This window comes from Parus major, chromosome 2 (genome assembly GCF_001522545.3).
Source record: "Parus major isolate Abel chromosome 2, Parus_major1.1, whole genome shotgun sequence".
Classification (NCBI taxonomy): Eukaryota; Metazoa; Chordata; class Aves; order Passeriformes; family Paridae; genus Parus; species Parus major.
In genome coordinates this window covers 40,534,913-40,553,593 of record NC_031769.1, presented here as the reverse complement: position 1 = coordinate 40,553,593, position 18,681 = coordinate 40,534,913, and the positions used below count along the sequence as shown (strand labels likewise).

At 39.4% G+C, this 18,681-nt stretch overlaps 1 protein-coding gene across 1 annotated transcript in view; it reads left to right on the top strand.

Moving 5' to 3' along the window:
* The window catches only part of GADL1 (glutamate decarboxylase like 1), an 82,746-nt gene extending 70,124 nt beyond the window's left edge, over positions 1-12,622 (top strand). The window contains exon 15 of the mRNA XM_015649934.3: positions 9,920-12,622. Within this exon, the coding sequence (XP_015505420.1) occupies positions 9,920-10,093 (174 nt within the window). The 3' untranslated portion in view covers positions 10,094-12,622. The remainder of the gene's footprint in view (positions 1-9,919) is intronic.
* The last annotated feature ends 6,059 nt before the right edge of the window (positions 12,623-18,681 follow it).

The window sequence follows — 18,681 nt, the reverse complement described above, 5'->3', positions numbered from 1 at the left end:
TTGTCACACTCCAAAAGGGTCAGTATGGTCAGAAATATCTACAAATCTAAAAAAATGAATTATATCTGAGAAGCATTCCTCTAAAAGCAGTAGCAAATCCTTGAGATTGATACAGAGCAGATATTTAGATCTTCCTTTCAAATTTAGTAAATAATTTAATAATCGAAAATTTAACAGATAATATTTATAAGGAAACATGGGTTAGTCTAACTTTGCCACAGATGAATAGCTGTAAAACTCCTTGTGACTTCAATTGCAAAGTTCTGTAGGTGAATGTTGATTAATCTAGAGACTCTTTTCCAGACACACTGACCAATCAGAAAATTTATAAATTTTTGTAGGATGATTATTTTTATTTATTGAGTTCTGCAGAACTTTTTCAATAGAGGAAGTGAAATCAATCAGAATTTAATGGATGAGTTTTGTAGAGCAGATCATAATTGCTTTCAAAGCTCAAAGCATTGCTCTTGCTCTCCTTCTCTGTAAGAATAACTCTGCTGGTGCAGAACCCTGACAAAAACATTCAAGTACTTTACCCTGCTTTTATTTTCTTTCTGATTTTGTGTGATTTATAGGTAGATGCGGCACTAAGGAAAATTGTGGCATTAACTATAGTCCATAGGGAATATCTGGTGAAAGAATAAGGTCCTCAGAGCAATTTGGTGTATAGGATTAGAAAATTTAATCTGTGCCTCTGAATACTGAGCCATATCTATGTCTCTAATGGTTTAGGCCCAAGGTTAGCACATTTTTTTATTTTGTGTATTCCTTTGAGGTTACAAATCCTTGCAAAATGAATTCTAAATTTTGTGCCCAGTCTGCTGTTTCCCCTTCAACTGACCTTAAATTATCTAGGGATTGACTGCAGTCTAGTTCTACTTACCTCAGGCTGTTGTTATTAATCATCATTACCTATATTTTGTCTCTTTAGTTTGCAAATACTCATAGGTGCAAATCATTATTTTCCTTTCATTTTTCACCCTTTCAGACTGCAAGAGAATTGCACCTTTTGACACCCTAGAGATCCTGCTTTGTTCTTTCCATTTCCTGGTTGTCCATGCATTAATCACAGAGGTTTGTAACATAGGTTGTATTTAGGTTGGGGATAAAAAAAAAAGATAAAACAGCTCACTGGGAATGAGGAAACAAGCAAGAATGAACATTCTCTGGGGGGCAAGATGTACAGAGGAAAAATGTTGTGTTGACTTTGATAGGGCTTGGTAGCCTTTGTGTCATAGACATACCAGACTTTACAAAAAGGAGTCTCAGGCAGAAAAACTATTTTGATAACTGACAATTATTGGTTTTGTATTTCACTGTGTGGAGAGGCAAATGGTATCATTTACTTTGTTAAATTGGGTGATCAAATTAGACAACTGCCTTGCTTTTTTGTTAGCATTAGCATCCCCTCATGCTCCCCAAGGAATTGCATGCAGCCTCTGAGAAAGTCGGTATGATGACTTTAAGGAGAAAAAACAAGGCATGAAAGTTACCTAGTTTTGTTGAAATACCCATTTTTCTTTAGATCTGTTAAAGAATATGCATTGCTCTGTAGTTCTAACTGTAATGCAAATAGAGAAGGTGCTGATATCTTATACCAGAAACTGACTTGTGCAAATAGTAAATAAGATCTTAACAGTTGGGAATCATTCCAAGTTTCTCAAGTGACATTCCTTTTTCTACATCAGAAGCATGTTGGGTTTTTGAACTTGTGTCACCATGTAATGTAACAGTCTCCTGTTGTAAAGTGTTCTTCCCAGCCCCAGACATTCACATTGCACTGTGATTTCTTTATTCCCTCAGTGGAGTAGAGTGGAATCTCAGCCCTGTGTGTGCAAAACAAAAAGGATAGTTTTTTTTGTTACTCTTGTTTTCAAGATGACATGCTACCCTTTCATCCTGGATGGAGAAGGGGAGCTTTGGCAGGGTTGAAAGACTGGAAATCGTAGTCACTAAAATGGGAACTTAATAAAATGGTGCACAGAAGAGCCTTGCGTATGCTTCAAAAGCTTTTAAAATAATTACTTTTATAAACCAGTAGTGCTCAACTCTTTTAAACAGATCAGAACACTGGGATCATAGCGTTTTGTGCTAGCCTCTGGAGTTTTCTTAATGCCTGCACTTTCTACATGGCTTGTTAATAAGATCTTGGTAAAGCAACAGAGAAATGAAAGAAAAACAATAAGAATTCCATGTGAATTGTCCTGAAAAACCACACATGCTCAGACAGAAGAACACATGGGACTGTGCACCTGGAAAACCATGTTGTTCATCAATGTACTTTTTAGCTGTCAGTAAGAACACCCACAAACCTGTTCAAGTGCTGATTCTGTTCTGGGGGCTGATTGTCCTGGCTCCTCCTTTTCAGAGGCCAACACCATTAGTGTGAAAGCCTTTGTCTGAAGGCTATTTTCTCTTGCATCAATGACCAGCCTAAAAAAGTCATTGAAGACAATCAAAATCAGAAGCCAGCCCACCATCCCCTATTATTCAGGTAATTTTCAGAGATTTTTGGGGTTCAAAACATGTCCTCTGGCAAAAAGCAGTGGATGGGAAGATGATGTGCAGAACATGGCAGTGTGGACATATTGTGCAGCCCTGAGCCTGAGTCGAAGGTGCACAGAGAATGTTGTCACTGGGACAAAAATACAGCAGCATCTGTTCTTCTTTGATATGTTAGTTGCCCAAATAATGTGGAAGTGGTTACTGCTATTTTGACAAATGCACTTATTTCTGCTTTTGTTTCGTGGTGTGGCACAAGGGGAGCACTGGCGCAATAGTGTAAGGCAATAACTTATTAGTGGTTTAGGGATGTGGGCCCAGAACAAATTCTAGACAAAAGAAAAACATGTTTGGGTTTTACAGAGAGCCTTGGCTACAGGAACAAAGCTGTGATTGGGTGTGCAAATATTTGGTATTTCGATTGTCCTGGTTGCTGTGACAGCTGACAAATGGTCTGAGTTTGTTTTTAATTATCACCAAGAGGGGGAAAAGCCTGTTTTAAAGCCAGCAACTGATGTTGCAGCAAAAGGCAAGAAAAAGATATTTAACAGTGGGGAATATACTTTATCGGTGTTAAAATATGATGAAAGCACTATTACTTCCAAATATTTATGGTATTTAGCTAGTTTTGTGATTACAGCCAACCAAGGAAAGTATTTTGTTCATTTGTATTGTATCCAGTGATAGATATTAAAATGTCAGCTACTGTTCTTACTTGATACTGACTGGTATAATTGATATCAAGCTTATCTTCTGCAGCCACACTGGGAAATGCAGCAGGCATGTTGTGGCAGGTGGTTGTGAGACTTACTTAACACAGAAATTACAAAATACATATATATGATGTCTTGTGGGTGCTCTGCCCACTTGTATCAGGGTGTAGTGGGTTGGCCAATTGCAATAGATAGAATCATGGAATCTTTTAGGTTGGAAAAGACCTTTTAGGTCTTTGAGTCCAACCCTTAACCCAGCACTGCCAAGTCCATCCTAAACCATCTATGCAGCTCTTAAATATACTCAGGGATTCAACCATTTCCCTGGGCAGACTCCTCCAGGGTCTGACAACCCTTTCAGTGAAGAAATTTTCCAGTATATCCCATCTAAACCTCCTCTGGTAAAAATTGAGGCCATTTCCTCTTGTCCTATTGCTTGTTAATTGAGAGAAGAGACCAACCCTCACCAATGTATGAACACATAAAGGCTTCACTGTTCTGAAGGGTTATATAGGAAAAAAGAAGCATGTTACCCAAAAGAGATGTAGTAATTCATCCAAAAGTCTCTGGCAGGGTTTGGGACCAGTCCTATTTGTGGAGTCTGTATCCAGTACTTCAAACCACTGTTCTATCATTTAAGCACAAGATAAGAAACTGTACTATGAAAACCCCTGAAATTATTTAAACATTATGTAAAGATTTAAGATTGTGTCCAAATACTTAATAAATTGGGGTTTTATTGACTTTTTTTTTTGTGTCAGTTGCTGTACAATAGCTGTTTTATTATGAATATGCATGAATTCAAACTGGTAATTTCTAGCAGGATGAACAACTTGTCAGACTTTGAACATCCAATAGTTGCCTTTTAAGTAAAAATCATGAACTTCCAAATGAAGATTTGCCTGTTCTGGGGGGGGACAAAATAGGTTTTTGTGGTCAGATGAGGGGGATTGTTCTGTATAAACTCGTCTTCCACTGCAGGGAACCATTTAGACAAGGACACAAAATGTGTTTCCCATATCTGTAAAATCGTGAGAATATGATCTTTCCATTTTTTCAAAAGGGAACCTTTTTTTGTGTTTTTGCTGTGAATCTTCAGCCAGTTTTTCATGTGGTACTCTGTACCTTGGAAAATTTAATCAAGGCTGTATTTGAGGAAGAGAAATAGTCTGAGCTGCTAATATGCTCCTGTTCTTCCAATGCTGTCTAGCCTGCTTTTATGGATCCCTAGAAAGGTTGTTGATTTACTGCAAATGTGGCTTTCTGTTGTAAAAGCTGAAGGTTGTTTTCAAACCTGAAGCAGAGGCTTAAGCAGGAAATTTAGATAATTGCATTCTGTTTCCACTGAAGTCCATAGCAATTTGGAAATTAATATCAGGAGAAGCAGAATGCGGTCCTGTGACTGGGAGTTACAGGTGCCAGAAACTGGAATAACTCTTCAGGTTTATGTTGCAGATATGCTCAACCACCTGAGAACTGCTCAAAAGATTTGGAAAAATGTTTCTGATAGCTCTTGCCAATATTAACACCAGCTTTTGTAGACATTCTCTCTTTGTAGTACTTGCTGGGTCAGCACATTTAGACTCATCCACGCTACTCAAAGCTGTTCACATGGGATGTCCAGACAGGTTTTGCCAACAGAATGGGCGGTGCCATGAGTTTTCTCATACTTTCTGTCTTTTCTGAGGGGCAAAAATTGTACAGATGTTTTATTTAAGCAATGTCAGCACTTTTGATCCCACATACTTATGGCTGTACAAATAATGATTTTTTTTTTTTCTTGGCCATTGAATTGAGCAACTGGAAGAAATTCTTGGTTTTAGTTGACCAGAAAGTTGTTTTCAGGCAAGTTAAAATGAAGCAATTTGCATAGTTGCAGTTTTCTCAGTCTTTTTCTATGGGCTTTAATAAAAATGGGTTCAATTTCCAATTGAATTTCAGTTTTAATTGAAAACAGTATTTTGAAACAAATATTCAAAATATGTTTGTTTCCAAAATTGAGAAAAAGTTTAGTCTTTTCTGGATTCTTTATTTCTTTGGCTGATGATACCTTAGGCTATTTTTCAAATTCACTTTTTTTTTTTCTTCCCTGAAGCAGTGTATTTTCATAAACTCATTGCTTAGCAGAATATTTTTACCGAGCATTGTTAGAAATTTTTCAACTTACTCCTTTTGCCTTACTGTTTAAATAAAAAAAAATAACATAATGTTGCTTTTAAAGCTTATAGCCTCTAGCCTACAGTTTGGAAAAACTCTTGTGATATGTAACATTGGGAATGACTAGAGAAATCCAGCTGGAGTCTGTGAGAATGAGGACAGTACAGGTGGCATCCAGGTAACAGAGGCACGGTGTCAGGGGCAGGGAATATTATTTGTGATGGGACAGTTTGAAAATACTCAATTAGGTCTAAAATGAGATCACTTACAGAATAAAGGAGGGTACTAGAGAAAGACATAGTCAAGGCTGACATGGCCTTCCATTATCAGCAAAACAGTCTGCAGCTGCTGAACCTGAGCTTTCTTGCACTTTCATCATATCTGCTAATTGCAATTGGCAGGGACAATATTAGTGCAGAAAAGTAAGGGGTCAATTAAAACCAGTAAGTGCTGATTTCTTTGTTTCAGCAAAAAAGAACAAGGTAGCATATTTCTGGGGGAAATTCTGCTTCTCTTCAGGGCAAGTTATTTGGCTATCCATACCCAGCAGCACCAGTGAAGTTGGGGCTGGGGTCTCAGTGAATTTACCTTGTATGAACAGGGGAGCCAGATGTCTCTGTTCTGTTCCTTTGCAGCAAAAGGAATCTGCTATTTTGGACTAAGTGTATGACTTGAACTACACACTGGTGATAGTGGGGTATGTATTTTAGAAGTCAATGAGATTATGTGCTTTGAACAAATTAAGCACTTTGTTATTTTACTGCAGTTTTTCTTTTTTGTTTTGTTATTAAAATAAAATTTACAAACCAGTTCTTCTTACAAATATCCACAATGTTCACCAAAAGGCAGCTAAGAGTGAAAGAATTCTAAAGCATAATACTGTGCTATGATTAATGGAGTGAGAACATTACCTATTTAACAGAGCTGCTCTGAAGGTTTCCCTTTGCACAACAAATCCATGTGCTAGAAGGCTGTTCCTGGCCTAAGAACAAGGCTTGCAGAGCTTGACCAAGGTGAGAATGGTTTTGTAGGCTTTGCTATTTGGAAGAAGAAATTTTCTGAAATATGGATTTCATCAAGTCCTCTGAATAGATTTTTGTTGTCCAAATTTGGAAACTAACTCTTGGACACACTGGGAATGGGATTCTCCTGCTGAGAATATGTTCAATCCTTTTGTTGAGTCAGTCTGTAATAGTGGTTGCTGAAGTGTGTTACGCTATTATAACCTGAGCCTGATGGAGATTGTTAAAGTGTTGGAGAAATTTGAATTAAATGGCACTGATGAGTCAATTAGTGGGACACAGTAGTTTAAAGGTAGATGTTGTCCCTATAGTGTGACTGTACAGGGTCACTTTTCTCAAGGATACTTGAGATATGGAGAAGGAGATACACTGCTCCTCTGATCCCCCTGGAAGCACGAGATACTTCAGCTGTAGAGTCTAAGCTGATCCCAGCTACTTATCCTACTGCTCTGTGTGTATATGTGCTGGGAAGAAACTTTGGCATCTTCCATGTAAATATGTGTGAGGATCAGCTGTGGTCTGGACTGGATAGAAACTGCTTAAAGTTTAGGGCTAAAATTTCTATTGTTGGTAGTGTGGCTGAGTGCTGGCTGAGAGTGGGAAAAGAGATTACCCTGTCACTCCAGTAGGTAGAGAAGGAGCTAAACTACTCTGCAATCTTTGGTCTATTTTAGAAAGCTCTGCTATCAGGAGTAAGGGAAGTATGAGCTGTAAGAGCCGCTGTGTAGCCCTGCACAGGCGGAGTGTGATGTACCCATCAATCCTTAGGAAAAGCTCCCAGGGCTCTGGTTGCATAGTACAATGTGGGAAACTCGGTGTAGAATGGCCTTGCACACAGGGCACCTCCTTCCCACATTCCTAGGTGGAAGAAGAACCTGTTTGATAGCTTTTATGCTGCTGCAGTGAGTGATTGGAACAATAGTCTCCAGGGTGGCTTGGCAGGGGAGGCTAGCAGTGGGAAGAAAGGGGTGAAGGGAGCAAAGGAGAGAAGAAACTTTCAGGTTTAAGAGGATGCATTACACTTAAAATTCTGAGACTGCTCCACGGATGGGCCTCATAAAGAATTAGATTTACAATTTGAACTAAGTTCCATAGGAAAATAATTGGACTGGTAAAGCAATCTCACTCTTACTAAATTGCTTTCCAAGGAGCCTATCCTGAATGGGGCTGTGCAGTTCTCTCTGATATTTGTGCATACTCATTTCTCATTGACTTCAGTGAGAATTAAACTCATTGAACTCCTCACTAGGCAATTAGTTTCTTACAGGTCTAATTTTTCTGCTGCAAAGTGGTAGCTGCCTTTCCCTTCTGTTAGCAGTCATACCCCATGCTACTCAAGTCCAAGCCTCAGCATGCAGGTATCATTTAATGGTTCTTTTGTGAGACATGTGCTTAAGAATTTGAACATAGGTTCTGTTCCTTACCATTTTCTGTAGATAGGATCCTTGACAGCTTTGTTACACTGACTGCACCACTTTAGCAAAAAGAACATGCAAAATATATGATGGAAAGTCTTTCCAAAACTAATAATGTGAAAAACTTATAAATCAGTTTTTGGTTTTGTTTTATTTATGTAGGAAGAGTTTCTTTTGCCTTCAAAAAGGGATGAATACACTCCAAATTAAGAGGACAGCTTCATTAGCATAGAGGATGAATGAGATAATAAATGAGGCTACAAAAGCGAAATTTTTCTACCTTTCCTCTCCACAAGAGCTACTGAAATGCAGTATATTTACAGTCCTCAAATTACTGAAGCTGTAAATGTTTTTGCTTTCATGGCCTCTGTTTGTGCTACTGCACATTTTGGGATGATGGATTATGGAGCGCCAGGTGTTGGGATGAAGAGAATCAATAGTGTGATACAAAAGATGAAATAGCTGTGATGGAACATCAATAAAGGCTAAAAGCTGCCATAGGGATTTGAATCTTAAAGAAGAGCCTGAGAAAGTGTATTAAGAAGAATTCACTTCTCCCATTGCACTTGTAGTGTCTTTATTCCATGAGCAGAAGTCACCTGGGGGCTCTCTCAAGGACTAGGGTGGAGGAATTTTTTCTTTTCTGTATATACATGGTGCCCAGCACAACACCTCTGGGGCATGATGTCATGGTGTCGAGGTAATGTCAGGACACAGCTGGTGTGGGGGCAGTTTGGAATGTTTGGTCTGAAGCAGAGAGGGTTTTATTTTTTAATAAAGAAATAAAATTAAATTGGTTATTAATTTGCATGCTACGCCCACAAGCAAACTAGATGAATGCATTTAGAAGAAGCTAGCTGCAACTCACATCTGTGCTGTTGGGATGTTGTTCTGAGGAAATGGCAGCTACTCCTCTGCTGCTGTGACCCGTTCTCAGGGGACATGGCCAGTAAAGAAACACAGTAAAGCTAAGCTGTTAGTGTTGAGAGCCTTATCTGTTTCTATCTAAGCAAAAACGACTAGTGAAATATGTCATGTAAAAATAAAGCTATTAGGTGAGTTTGGCATCATCATTTTTCTTTTGCAAATCAGGCATAAAGTTTTAGAGCTGAAATAAATTAATGCAGAAACCAAGGTTAGGTCATGCACCCATTTTCTTATTTCAAAGTCAAACCATTGCAAAGAGAAGGAGATGAACACACTCTTCTGAAATACCTTGGTGTTATTACTAATATATTAAAATGCAAGACCTTTTAAAAAATACTCTTGTCAAAATACTGAATATTTTGGAAGGTTCTGCCTTCCAAGGAATAGTCCAGCAATGCATTTAAGCTTATGACCTATTTCAAGCATGACAATGCAGAACTACTCACATGCTTTAAGCTATGCACAAGTTTAATTGGCCAGAGTTAACCTCCCTAGTGGGATGAGATCAAATGCTCTGCTATAAGGACCTGACTCTGGCAGTCTCACTCACTCACACTGGGTTTTTCTGCAGTAAGACAGCTATGAGATTTCATCCCATGCAACACAAGACTGGTGTAGCCGAAAGCTACTCATGTCTTAAATCTATGAAATCTTAAGCGCCAGGATCAGGCCTTTAATATTGCATCACACTGACTATTTTGGCAACTTGAGTTTCACAGGGGTTCAGTGCAGCATGTCCTCTAGGGACAGCTGCTGTGCAGATGTGGTGGAGAAGGGTCATCAAGAGCAAGAAGTCATGCTTAGCCTAGTTAGCAGAAGGAGACAAACCCTGCCTTTAACCAGCTGCAGCTGATGTTCTTCCTGAGTTCAAACCTTTGATCTAAAGCAGGAAGACTAGGGACCTTAACCCAACCTTTCCCACGTCACTGATGAATGCTTCAAGCCCAGGGTTTAGATCTTGCTCAAATTCTTTCAGGAGCTACAGAACACAAGGGTCTCAGTGCTTTAAACCTGCAGGTCTGACCTTGACTTTCCTTGGGGCAGGCAGGGGGGAAGACAGGCAAGGAGTGCAAAACTCAGTTCAGAAAAACTTTTTAAGTTTACAAAATCCACTTCCTGCCCAAACATGCTGTATTTCTGAGTGTGACCTCAAACCTTTTTTTTTTTTTGTCTCTACTTTCAGGTTGCTCCTATAATTAAGGAGAGGATGATGAAGAAGGGCAGCATGATGCTTGGGTACCAGCCCCACTGGGGCAAAGTCAACTTCTTCCGCCAGGTGGTTATCAGCCCGCAAGTTAGCCGAGAGGACATGGACTTCCTGCTGGATGAAATCGAGCTTCTTGCTAAGGACTTGTAGCTGTAGCTCCACAGCATCAGGTGCTGCTCATGTGTGATATTTATGGAGGGAGAGTGGCAGCAGCATTCTGGTGCTGTTTTGTGAAAGGTAGTAAGAAGCTTGACATATAGTTTGGAAAGTGTCATTTTACAGATTGGTGTTGAGAGCTTTGCAGGTAGAACACCCCTTTACAGGAAAGTATTTGCTGACAGGGGCTGGGGGGCAGGCTGGTGCTTCCAGCACCATTGCTGCCATTCTAGGAAGTGTTTCTTCAAGAAAGGAGTGCTTCTGAAAATGGTGTCTATGTCCCAGGAAAGGCAGCTATTTACTGGGTGCCTGTGCACGGTGTAGCTCAAACTGGTCACTTATGCATGCAGGCAAAATTCCTCTGAAGTTGCTGTTACAAGTGAATTTGTCCGTGAGCCTTAAGATGCTAGCTAATTCTCTTACCTACTCTGTCAATATTTTAGTTTGGTAATTAACATGATAAGACTGGAAACTGTGGACTTGTGTGAAATGAGTTCCTCAAGGCCACCTAACTAGGTGGATTGCCCAGGTTTTCTGCTGTGAGCAGAGGCAGACAGTACGATGGGGCTCAGTGCAGTCATCACACCAGGAGGTTTGCAGGAACCTCCTGCACAAAACCCTGAGTAACCAATATTGACCCTGCTGGGAGCAGGTTGAAGAGATGACCTTTTAAGGTCCCTTCCAACCCACAGGATTTTGTGATTCTGACAAAACACAGTCGTTTGGTCCAGTCAGTGTTTGCCCACTCAAAATATCACCACTTTAGGAGAGCTGGAAATACTCAAGTAGCATTTAGAACTTCTAACTTCTTTCTTAACAGGAGTTACCTATCATTTCTGAATAGCTGTTCACCTTCATCTATCTTTAAAGCATAAAGATTTATTTAAAAGATTTTAGATGCACTTTAAAATTTTAACAGAGAAAAAAAAGATATATTTACCCAGAAGATACGTATTTTTTATGCATGGTGACTTTATATTAATAATATAACAAAATTGTTTATTTGTCATTGTTAGTATTTTCCTACAGAATTAAGACAAATTTATCTTATGTTATAAATGTATAATAATTTTCCTCTGAAATTACAGTAGTGGTGATAAGAGAAGGTCTTCCTGTGATTTTAGGATATGAAAAGTTTGAACATTTTTGGTCAATCTTAAGTTTCAAAATGAAGTTCTGTACTTTGTGTTAAGAATTAAACTTTATTTTTCATCTGTTTTTTATAAAGCTAGAAACGTATTTCTTTTGACGAAGTTGTTGCAGCAAGCTAATGGAAATAGCCATGTCTTTCACCTTGTAATCAGCATCTATTTAATGTTAATGTTTTCTTGCTTGTTCCTAATTCTGTATTTGAGGTAGCACTAACCAGTATGAACCTTTCTGCTGTAATGTTTTCTGTCCTCCTGAAAGCTGTTTTCAAACACAAGGCTTCCCTGTTTCCATTTCCTACATTGTACTAGGATCCAGTATTGAAGGAAATTCCTACTTCCAGTCTCCAGGATGATGGTGTGCAAGAAGGTCATGATAACCAAGGAGGTCACACTGTCAGAGCAGTAGTTAAGGGTCACCTGCAGCCCTTGACAGGTGCCTTTAATCTTTTTCCTGGAAGTGGATATATATACATGTGCTATCATAGTGATCCATGATCCACTGGACTTTAAGCAAAACCCATGTTGATAATAAAATGAATATTACAATGTGGCCCCTGGGCTTTGCACTTCAGTACCCACAAATCAGTCAATCATTTATTGATGGTATGTGCTTCTGGCTATACCAGTTATCCTGATCTTGGAAAGCCTAAATTCAGAGCCCATAAGGCTTTTTTTGCCTCCCTGTCACTTGGGATGGAGCTCAGAATGCACAAGGAATGCTGCATGAGGGGGATGACTTTGCTCTCTTATCTTGAGTTAGACAGGACCATTACCCCTTCTCTTTATTCGTTTTACCCTGAAGGGAAAGACAGAATACCATGTCAGGATGTTCTGTTTATGGTCCAGATTGCTGGTGAGTACGTGATTTTTTGATTCATGAAGAAAGTTATGACACCTTTAATCAGCTAAGAATTTGGTCCGTGGTGTTTTGTGACACCAGCACTGTCAAAAAAGTGTTACTGTCTTGTTTCTCTTCAGGTTCTTAGTGTGTTTCTCTGTTTCCAGACACTGCAACACTTATGGCACATGTCAGGAGGAAGTAACACAGTTCCTTTCTGTAGCAGTAGTAGCTATAGTATTTTTAAATGAGAGAACACTGGAACTCTTTTCATAGTTGCAGAAAATAAGTCTCTGATCAACATGTGCACTGATTTCCTTGAAGCTATAGGCTAACCTACCAGTGTGATGTGAGCACCTTATCCAGTCTCCATATATTTTCCATCGTTTCTGACCCTGGGTGCACAATATGATGGTTTCATTTCAGGACTAATGCAATTTTCTCACAGTTGCTTATGTAGGAATAGTATGTACAAAATGTCTATTTTGTAGCTGGTGATTTTAATAAAAAGTGAAGTAAATGACACCCTTATAAGTACAGGCTGTCTTTGTCATTTGTCAATCTAAAACTGCATATAGACATGTAGAAGCACCTCTAAGCACTCCAGATAAATAGCACTTCAGCTTTAAAATGTGAAACCTAGTTTAACCCTGCTTCAGGATGTGGTTCATCTATGTGCTGTGCCCACATCATCTTTAATAAACATTTTGGGCGAAAACATGTCACAATTTATCCTACTCTTGCTTTGAAATGCAGAAGCTAAATTGCCTGTGCAAAAAGACATTTAATTTTTATTATTATTTTTTTGCTATTCTAGCCAGTTGGGATTGGCCCATGAGCTCCCTCTCCTAGTTACTGGCAAGGTCCATCACTCAGGATGCTAAACAGAGTTCTGGAAGTAGTGAGGTACATGCATAAATCAGTATAGAGGCTGATCCATTTGTTGCCTGTAATTTTTAGTGTCTACCTCTAATAATTTTTTCAATAGTAAAGGAAAGAAATATTTAGACAGAAGGGACATGGATGCAGATTTTACTCCTAGTTGTGTGGCTGCGTCTTGTGAGAACTTTGGGCATTTTGTGATGGGTCCATGTGCAAAATCACCCACATAAATCATTGTGCCCAGAGCCAGCAGTCCCTGTCTCGGGACTTCTATTATGATTTTGTGTGATAAATGAGCACTAATCATCAGAGTCTGGCTACGTATGATTTTAGTGCTCCTAATTCCCACTGATTTAATTGTAAACCCTTGCCGGATTGGACCCCGAGTCTTATCCCTGGAATCTCTCATTTCAACACCAGTTTGGCACTCTGAACACCTCAATTTATCTGCTCTATGTTCATGCCTAGAGATTCAGATTTATCTTTATTTTTGTGAGACTGAATTGAAATGTACTTTCATTTGTATCCTTCAGTGATGCATTAAGATGCTTTTCAAATATCATTTGACCTGTCCTTAAAGGACAAGAAACGACCTTTAAGAAAAGCCTAAGAACTGGTAGAGTTGCATTCCCAGAATGCCAAGTGAGAGTATGTAAAACCTGTTCTGTGCCTGAGGCTTCCTCATACACACAGCCCACAGCACTGATTCACGCTCAAATAACTTTTATTTTTAAAACTCCAGATATCATGATAAGGCTTACAGAACTGATATGAAATGTTGAAGGCAGAGGAGAATAATTCAGAATTACTAAATGTTGAGTTAGGTCACGCATGAGCTCTGTGACAAGCCAAAAGTGATCTAAAAGTGACACTTGAGTCCCATGTTTTCAACAGTGCCAAATCTGCCCAGCCTCTCTTGCCTGTTGGCTACTTCCATGGTTTTTCAGTGGCTGAGTGATGTGTGGAAAAGCAATTGTTGAAAATCAGATATTGCAGGTAGAGCCCACTCATTCCTGTCCTCCTTTCTGTGGTGCAACTGGTAAATGCTGGTAATTATTTGAGCTTATGAGCACTGTATCCACTAACAGTAGCTGCTAAATATTGCTACTGTTAAATCCTGGAATAATGCAATTGCACACGTTAATTTTGTCTTAATTGCTCACTCTAATTGCAGGTTAGATGCAATCAAAGCCACACTGCCTGGCAAATGCACTGTGTACACCACAAGAAAGCCTGGTGGAGGGGTTTTCTTTCTTTAAATTGAATCTACCACAATTGCATGTTTTTTCTTCAGATGTACAATTAGATATTATTACTCTAATTCTGTAACTGCACAATAATCAACCAAAAAATTACTTTGATAAATAAAACAAAACAGAACAAGGAAATTTTCTCTGCAAGAGGAACAAAAAAGAGCATGTCAAAGGTTTCAAGGCAAGCCCACAGAAGGAAACAATGGCTGGCTGAATGATTCACCTCTGCTAAGTGAATTACTCTGTGCCTGTGCTGCAGGGAAGCTGTTCCAGCCATGGAGCCATCAAAGAACTTGTGCATGCCCTGGCACTGCAGAATTCTGCCCCAGCATGCCATGGCTCATCCACTATCCTAGAGAAGCCCTTCCAGAAGCCTGGACACTTTGTGGTACATTGATGATTTTTGTACGTATCAAGGTAAATTTGTTTTAAAGCTATCTCAGTAAGAAAAGTGAAGGAGTAATCTTTAAAAAATCCAAGAGAGAGGACCACTTTCAGCCTTGGTAGCTCATGTACAACTAAAGAACAATAGATCACATTTCTAAAATTCATTAAAGGAAACTTGTTAAGTCTTTATTTCATCAGGGATGAAGGCAAATAATAGAAAGTGAAAGATATGAACTCTTAATAATTCTGTCAAACACAGATGTTCTGTTTTGATTAAGTAATTTCTTTCTCATAACTTGTACAAAGCTATTTAAAAATGGAAAGTATGATGAAAACACTTGCCATGAAATAGCACAGACCCATGGAAAGTAACATTTTTCTTTAGGACTCTGCACAACACCATTCTTCCAAGAAACTCTCTCAGCTCATCATTCTGGGAAGTGACTCCTTAAATCTGTCAGGCACTGACACTGGCAGCTTTATTCATCCTTTCTTTTCATTCCAGCTGATATGAATTTTTATTCTTTGTTTCTGTACCCTCTCATGCCTTTAGAATTTCTATTTCAGAGGGATATTTTCAGTATTTGGAGCTATAGGAAAAATGTCAGAGTAGCATAAGGGCTGATTGAAAGTTGAAGCAAACATAGTGCTCAGGTTATCTTGGTGTGATGTTTTGCCTTCATTTTTCCAGTAATGGATTTGTCCAGATGCTCAGATGATGAACAGCCACTGCTTCTGCCAGAACTATGGTAACACCAAAATCAAGTCTTCACATGGAAGATGAGGTTGGCCTTGAGAAACTGAATAAGACAAAGAGTGCCAGAGACAAATGTTACTTGTCCTCTTTTACAGATGAATGATACACAAGGAACTAAAAACTTCTATTTTTTGTGAAAACTTGTACCATAGCTTTTAAAAAAAATGTGGAAGGAGTCAGTAATAGGAGACAGCAGTGAGTGAAAAATGGGGCGTACTCTGATACAGGCTTAGCAGAGGGAGTAGTCTACTAGACTAGCCAGAGAGCTTTATGGGAATAAAAACTCGATTTTCTAGACTGGACTCTTCAGGTATTTGCTTTTTTATCATTTGGGACAATCCACATAAGATGGGAAACAGGACTGAAAATATAAAGTGAATAGAGCTACAAGTGAAAGATGAAAATTAGTAATAGGATGAGAATGATACTTTGGTATTGGTTCTGAGATAATATAACTTCATACTGTCATACTAACCTTTCCAGAAAGATCAGACATATGTTTATGAAATTTGCTGATGAAATTTTCTTGGAAATTTTAGAGTTTGATGTGCATGGAGAACTAGGTGATTTCTAAGTTTGTGTGGCAGAGGAGACAGTAAAAAAAAAAGTGCAAAATCTTTGGGGACTTGCAAAAAGCAGCAATATTTTTTTTTTAAGGTAGGACAAACTAAACCCTTTCAAAACAGAAAATTATGAAGATATGTATAATGACAGCATAAAAAGCAGTATATGAGTTAAGCCTAAATGACATGTAAATAAAGTCACCCAGCCAAGAAATTCAGTGGTCATCAAAGCAGACCTAGCCTCTCATCTGTAGCACAGCAGCAAGGAAACTCTATCTGGGCAGCAGGCTCAGTGGCTGGTCCAGCTCTGTTGTACCTCAAGCTGTGAGCAGTGAAGAGTGAAAATATTAATTGGTGCTACAGAGCCAAAGCATAGCGCTGCAGAGTCATGCTCCATCTACAGATGTGCTCCATCTACTTGTGTATACTCTGGTAAGCCACTTGTACCACACTCAGGAGATGTCTTCCAAAGACATCCTGGACCTCTCACATGTGGCAGAGGAGGGAACTGGAAGTGAAAGATCTTGCAATTTTTTTGGCAAAAGTGATTTGTCAGAAAATGTTGCTTTGATTTTGGCAGTCTCCTTTGAAAACATTGGATTTTGATGGACTTCAGGGAAAAATATGCAGACCTCTGAATATTTGTTTTTATCCTGCCTAAATAATGACCAGAATGTGTTTCCATGCTGTGTAACCCAGTATGACACTGGTGTATTTGAGGCATCCAAGATGAGCAATGGAGAGCTCATGGCAGCATGAAAAATTCACTTCCCTGATTCTGAGCCACTCAGCCAAGCAGTAATTCCTTACCCTTTTTTTTTTTACCAAGGTAAAGAATGGAGTTCAGGAGTGTACAAACCTCTTTTAAGTTGTATGGCTTCAGAATGCTCAGTGTGGGAAATGGAAAAAAAGAAACTTCCACAGAGGCTGAAGGGTTTGATTTACAGCCTTGGGAAGAGCTTGGGCTAATGTAATGATAGAAGTACACAAACATTAAACAGAGAAATCATAAACTGATGTTCCTACTCTTACAAATCAAGATATGCCTTAAGTAAGTAAGAAGCTATATTAGGTAAGATGGTGAAGGGTTTTAAGCTGTAATAGTGTGAGTCTATAGAGTAGGCTAGAGGTTAAAACAAGAGCTGTATGTGTGCATGTGACCTAATAGTCTATGGGGTGAGAAGCAGATGCAATGTGACAGAAATTAGCAAAGGTGATAGGTTATTAAGCAGAAACAAACTCTGTGTCAGAGATGTCTGTCCATTGGACCAAAATGCTACCAATTGCTGAGTAACAGAGAGACTCGTGACTACCTTTGAGCTATGGCCGATTTGTTGCTCCTCTCCAAATCTCATGCCTTAGAGACTGATGCCTTATCTGTCTTATTTGAGCAATAAATCATCTTAATAGCAAGTGGTAATCCCATCCCTTGTTATTTACAGCCCAACAGCTCAGTTTCCAGGCTTGATTTTATCACAGAATCATAGAATAAGCTGAGTTGGAAGGGTCATCAGGATCACCAAGTCCAGCTCCTACGCAGGACACCCCAAGTGTCACATCATGTGCCTGAGAACACTGTCCAAACACTTCTTGAACTCTGTCAGGCTTGGTGCTGTGGCCACTTCCCTGGAGAGCCTGTTCCAGTGCCAAAACACCCTCTGAGTGAAGAACCTTTTCCTGATATCCAGCCTAAACCTCTCCTGACTCAGCTTCATGCCATTTCCTTGGGTCCTGTCACTGGTCATGACAGTGAAGAGATCTGTTCCTGCCCCTCCTTTTCCCCTCCTGAGGATGCTGAAGACCACAATGAGGTCTCCCCTCAGTCTCCTCCAAGCTGAACGGACCAAGTGACCTCAGCCATTCCTCACCAGGCTTCCCTTCCAGACCCTTCACCATCCTTGTTGGCCTCCTTTGGACATTCTCTAATATTTAAATGTCTTCTTTACATTGTTGTGCCAAAAACTGCAGCCATGACTCCAGATGAGACTGCACCAGGGCAGAATAGAGCAGGACCTTTATTCTGAAGCAATCCAAATGTCAGGATTTTTTCTTTATATTTTCCTTTCCATGAGAAATCAGTGTTCTATAGGGAGTTGCAAAAGAGGATGTCCTGCCCCTGTGCTCCAGCACATTTTGCAATTTCCCACAGAACAAAATTTCCAGCTTCTTGGCCACTCTGAACTCAGACATTTGGAGGCATTGATTGAACACAGCCCTGCAACTTCTGTGGCAGGAAAAGATCTCAAGGTCTCATTGAGAAAAGATGACTTCCATCCTGAAACGGGATCAGTTATGTCAGACAACTGATGTCCAACCTTTTCCTAGTCTATAATATAACGACCAAAACTTTGGAAAATCTGCAGCCTTCCCATGAGGTTTTCCAGGTGTTTCAGATTCTCTCTTATGTCCTTGATCGCCATGATGATTAGGGCCAACAAATATTTTCCCCCCTTGTGTTTTCCATGGCTTCAAAGATTATACTCTTATATCCCCCTTAATTGTCTTCTTGTCTAGTCCTGCATTGCAGTCATTTCTCCAGTGTTTCCTCAGAGGCCATGTTTTAAAATCTTCTGGTTATTGTGTCCAAATAGACAGAGCAGTCCTTTGGAACCCTACTAGGTTTTCGAAGAGTGGCAGGATCACTCTGTACATCTCTCAGCTACCACTGCTCTTTATTCATCACAGTGTGATGTTCAACTTCTTTTGTAACAACAAGACATGGTTGACTTTTTCCAGGTTTGTGATCCCCCC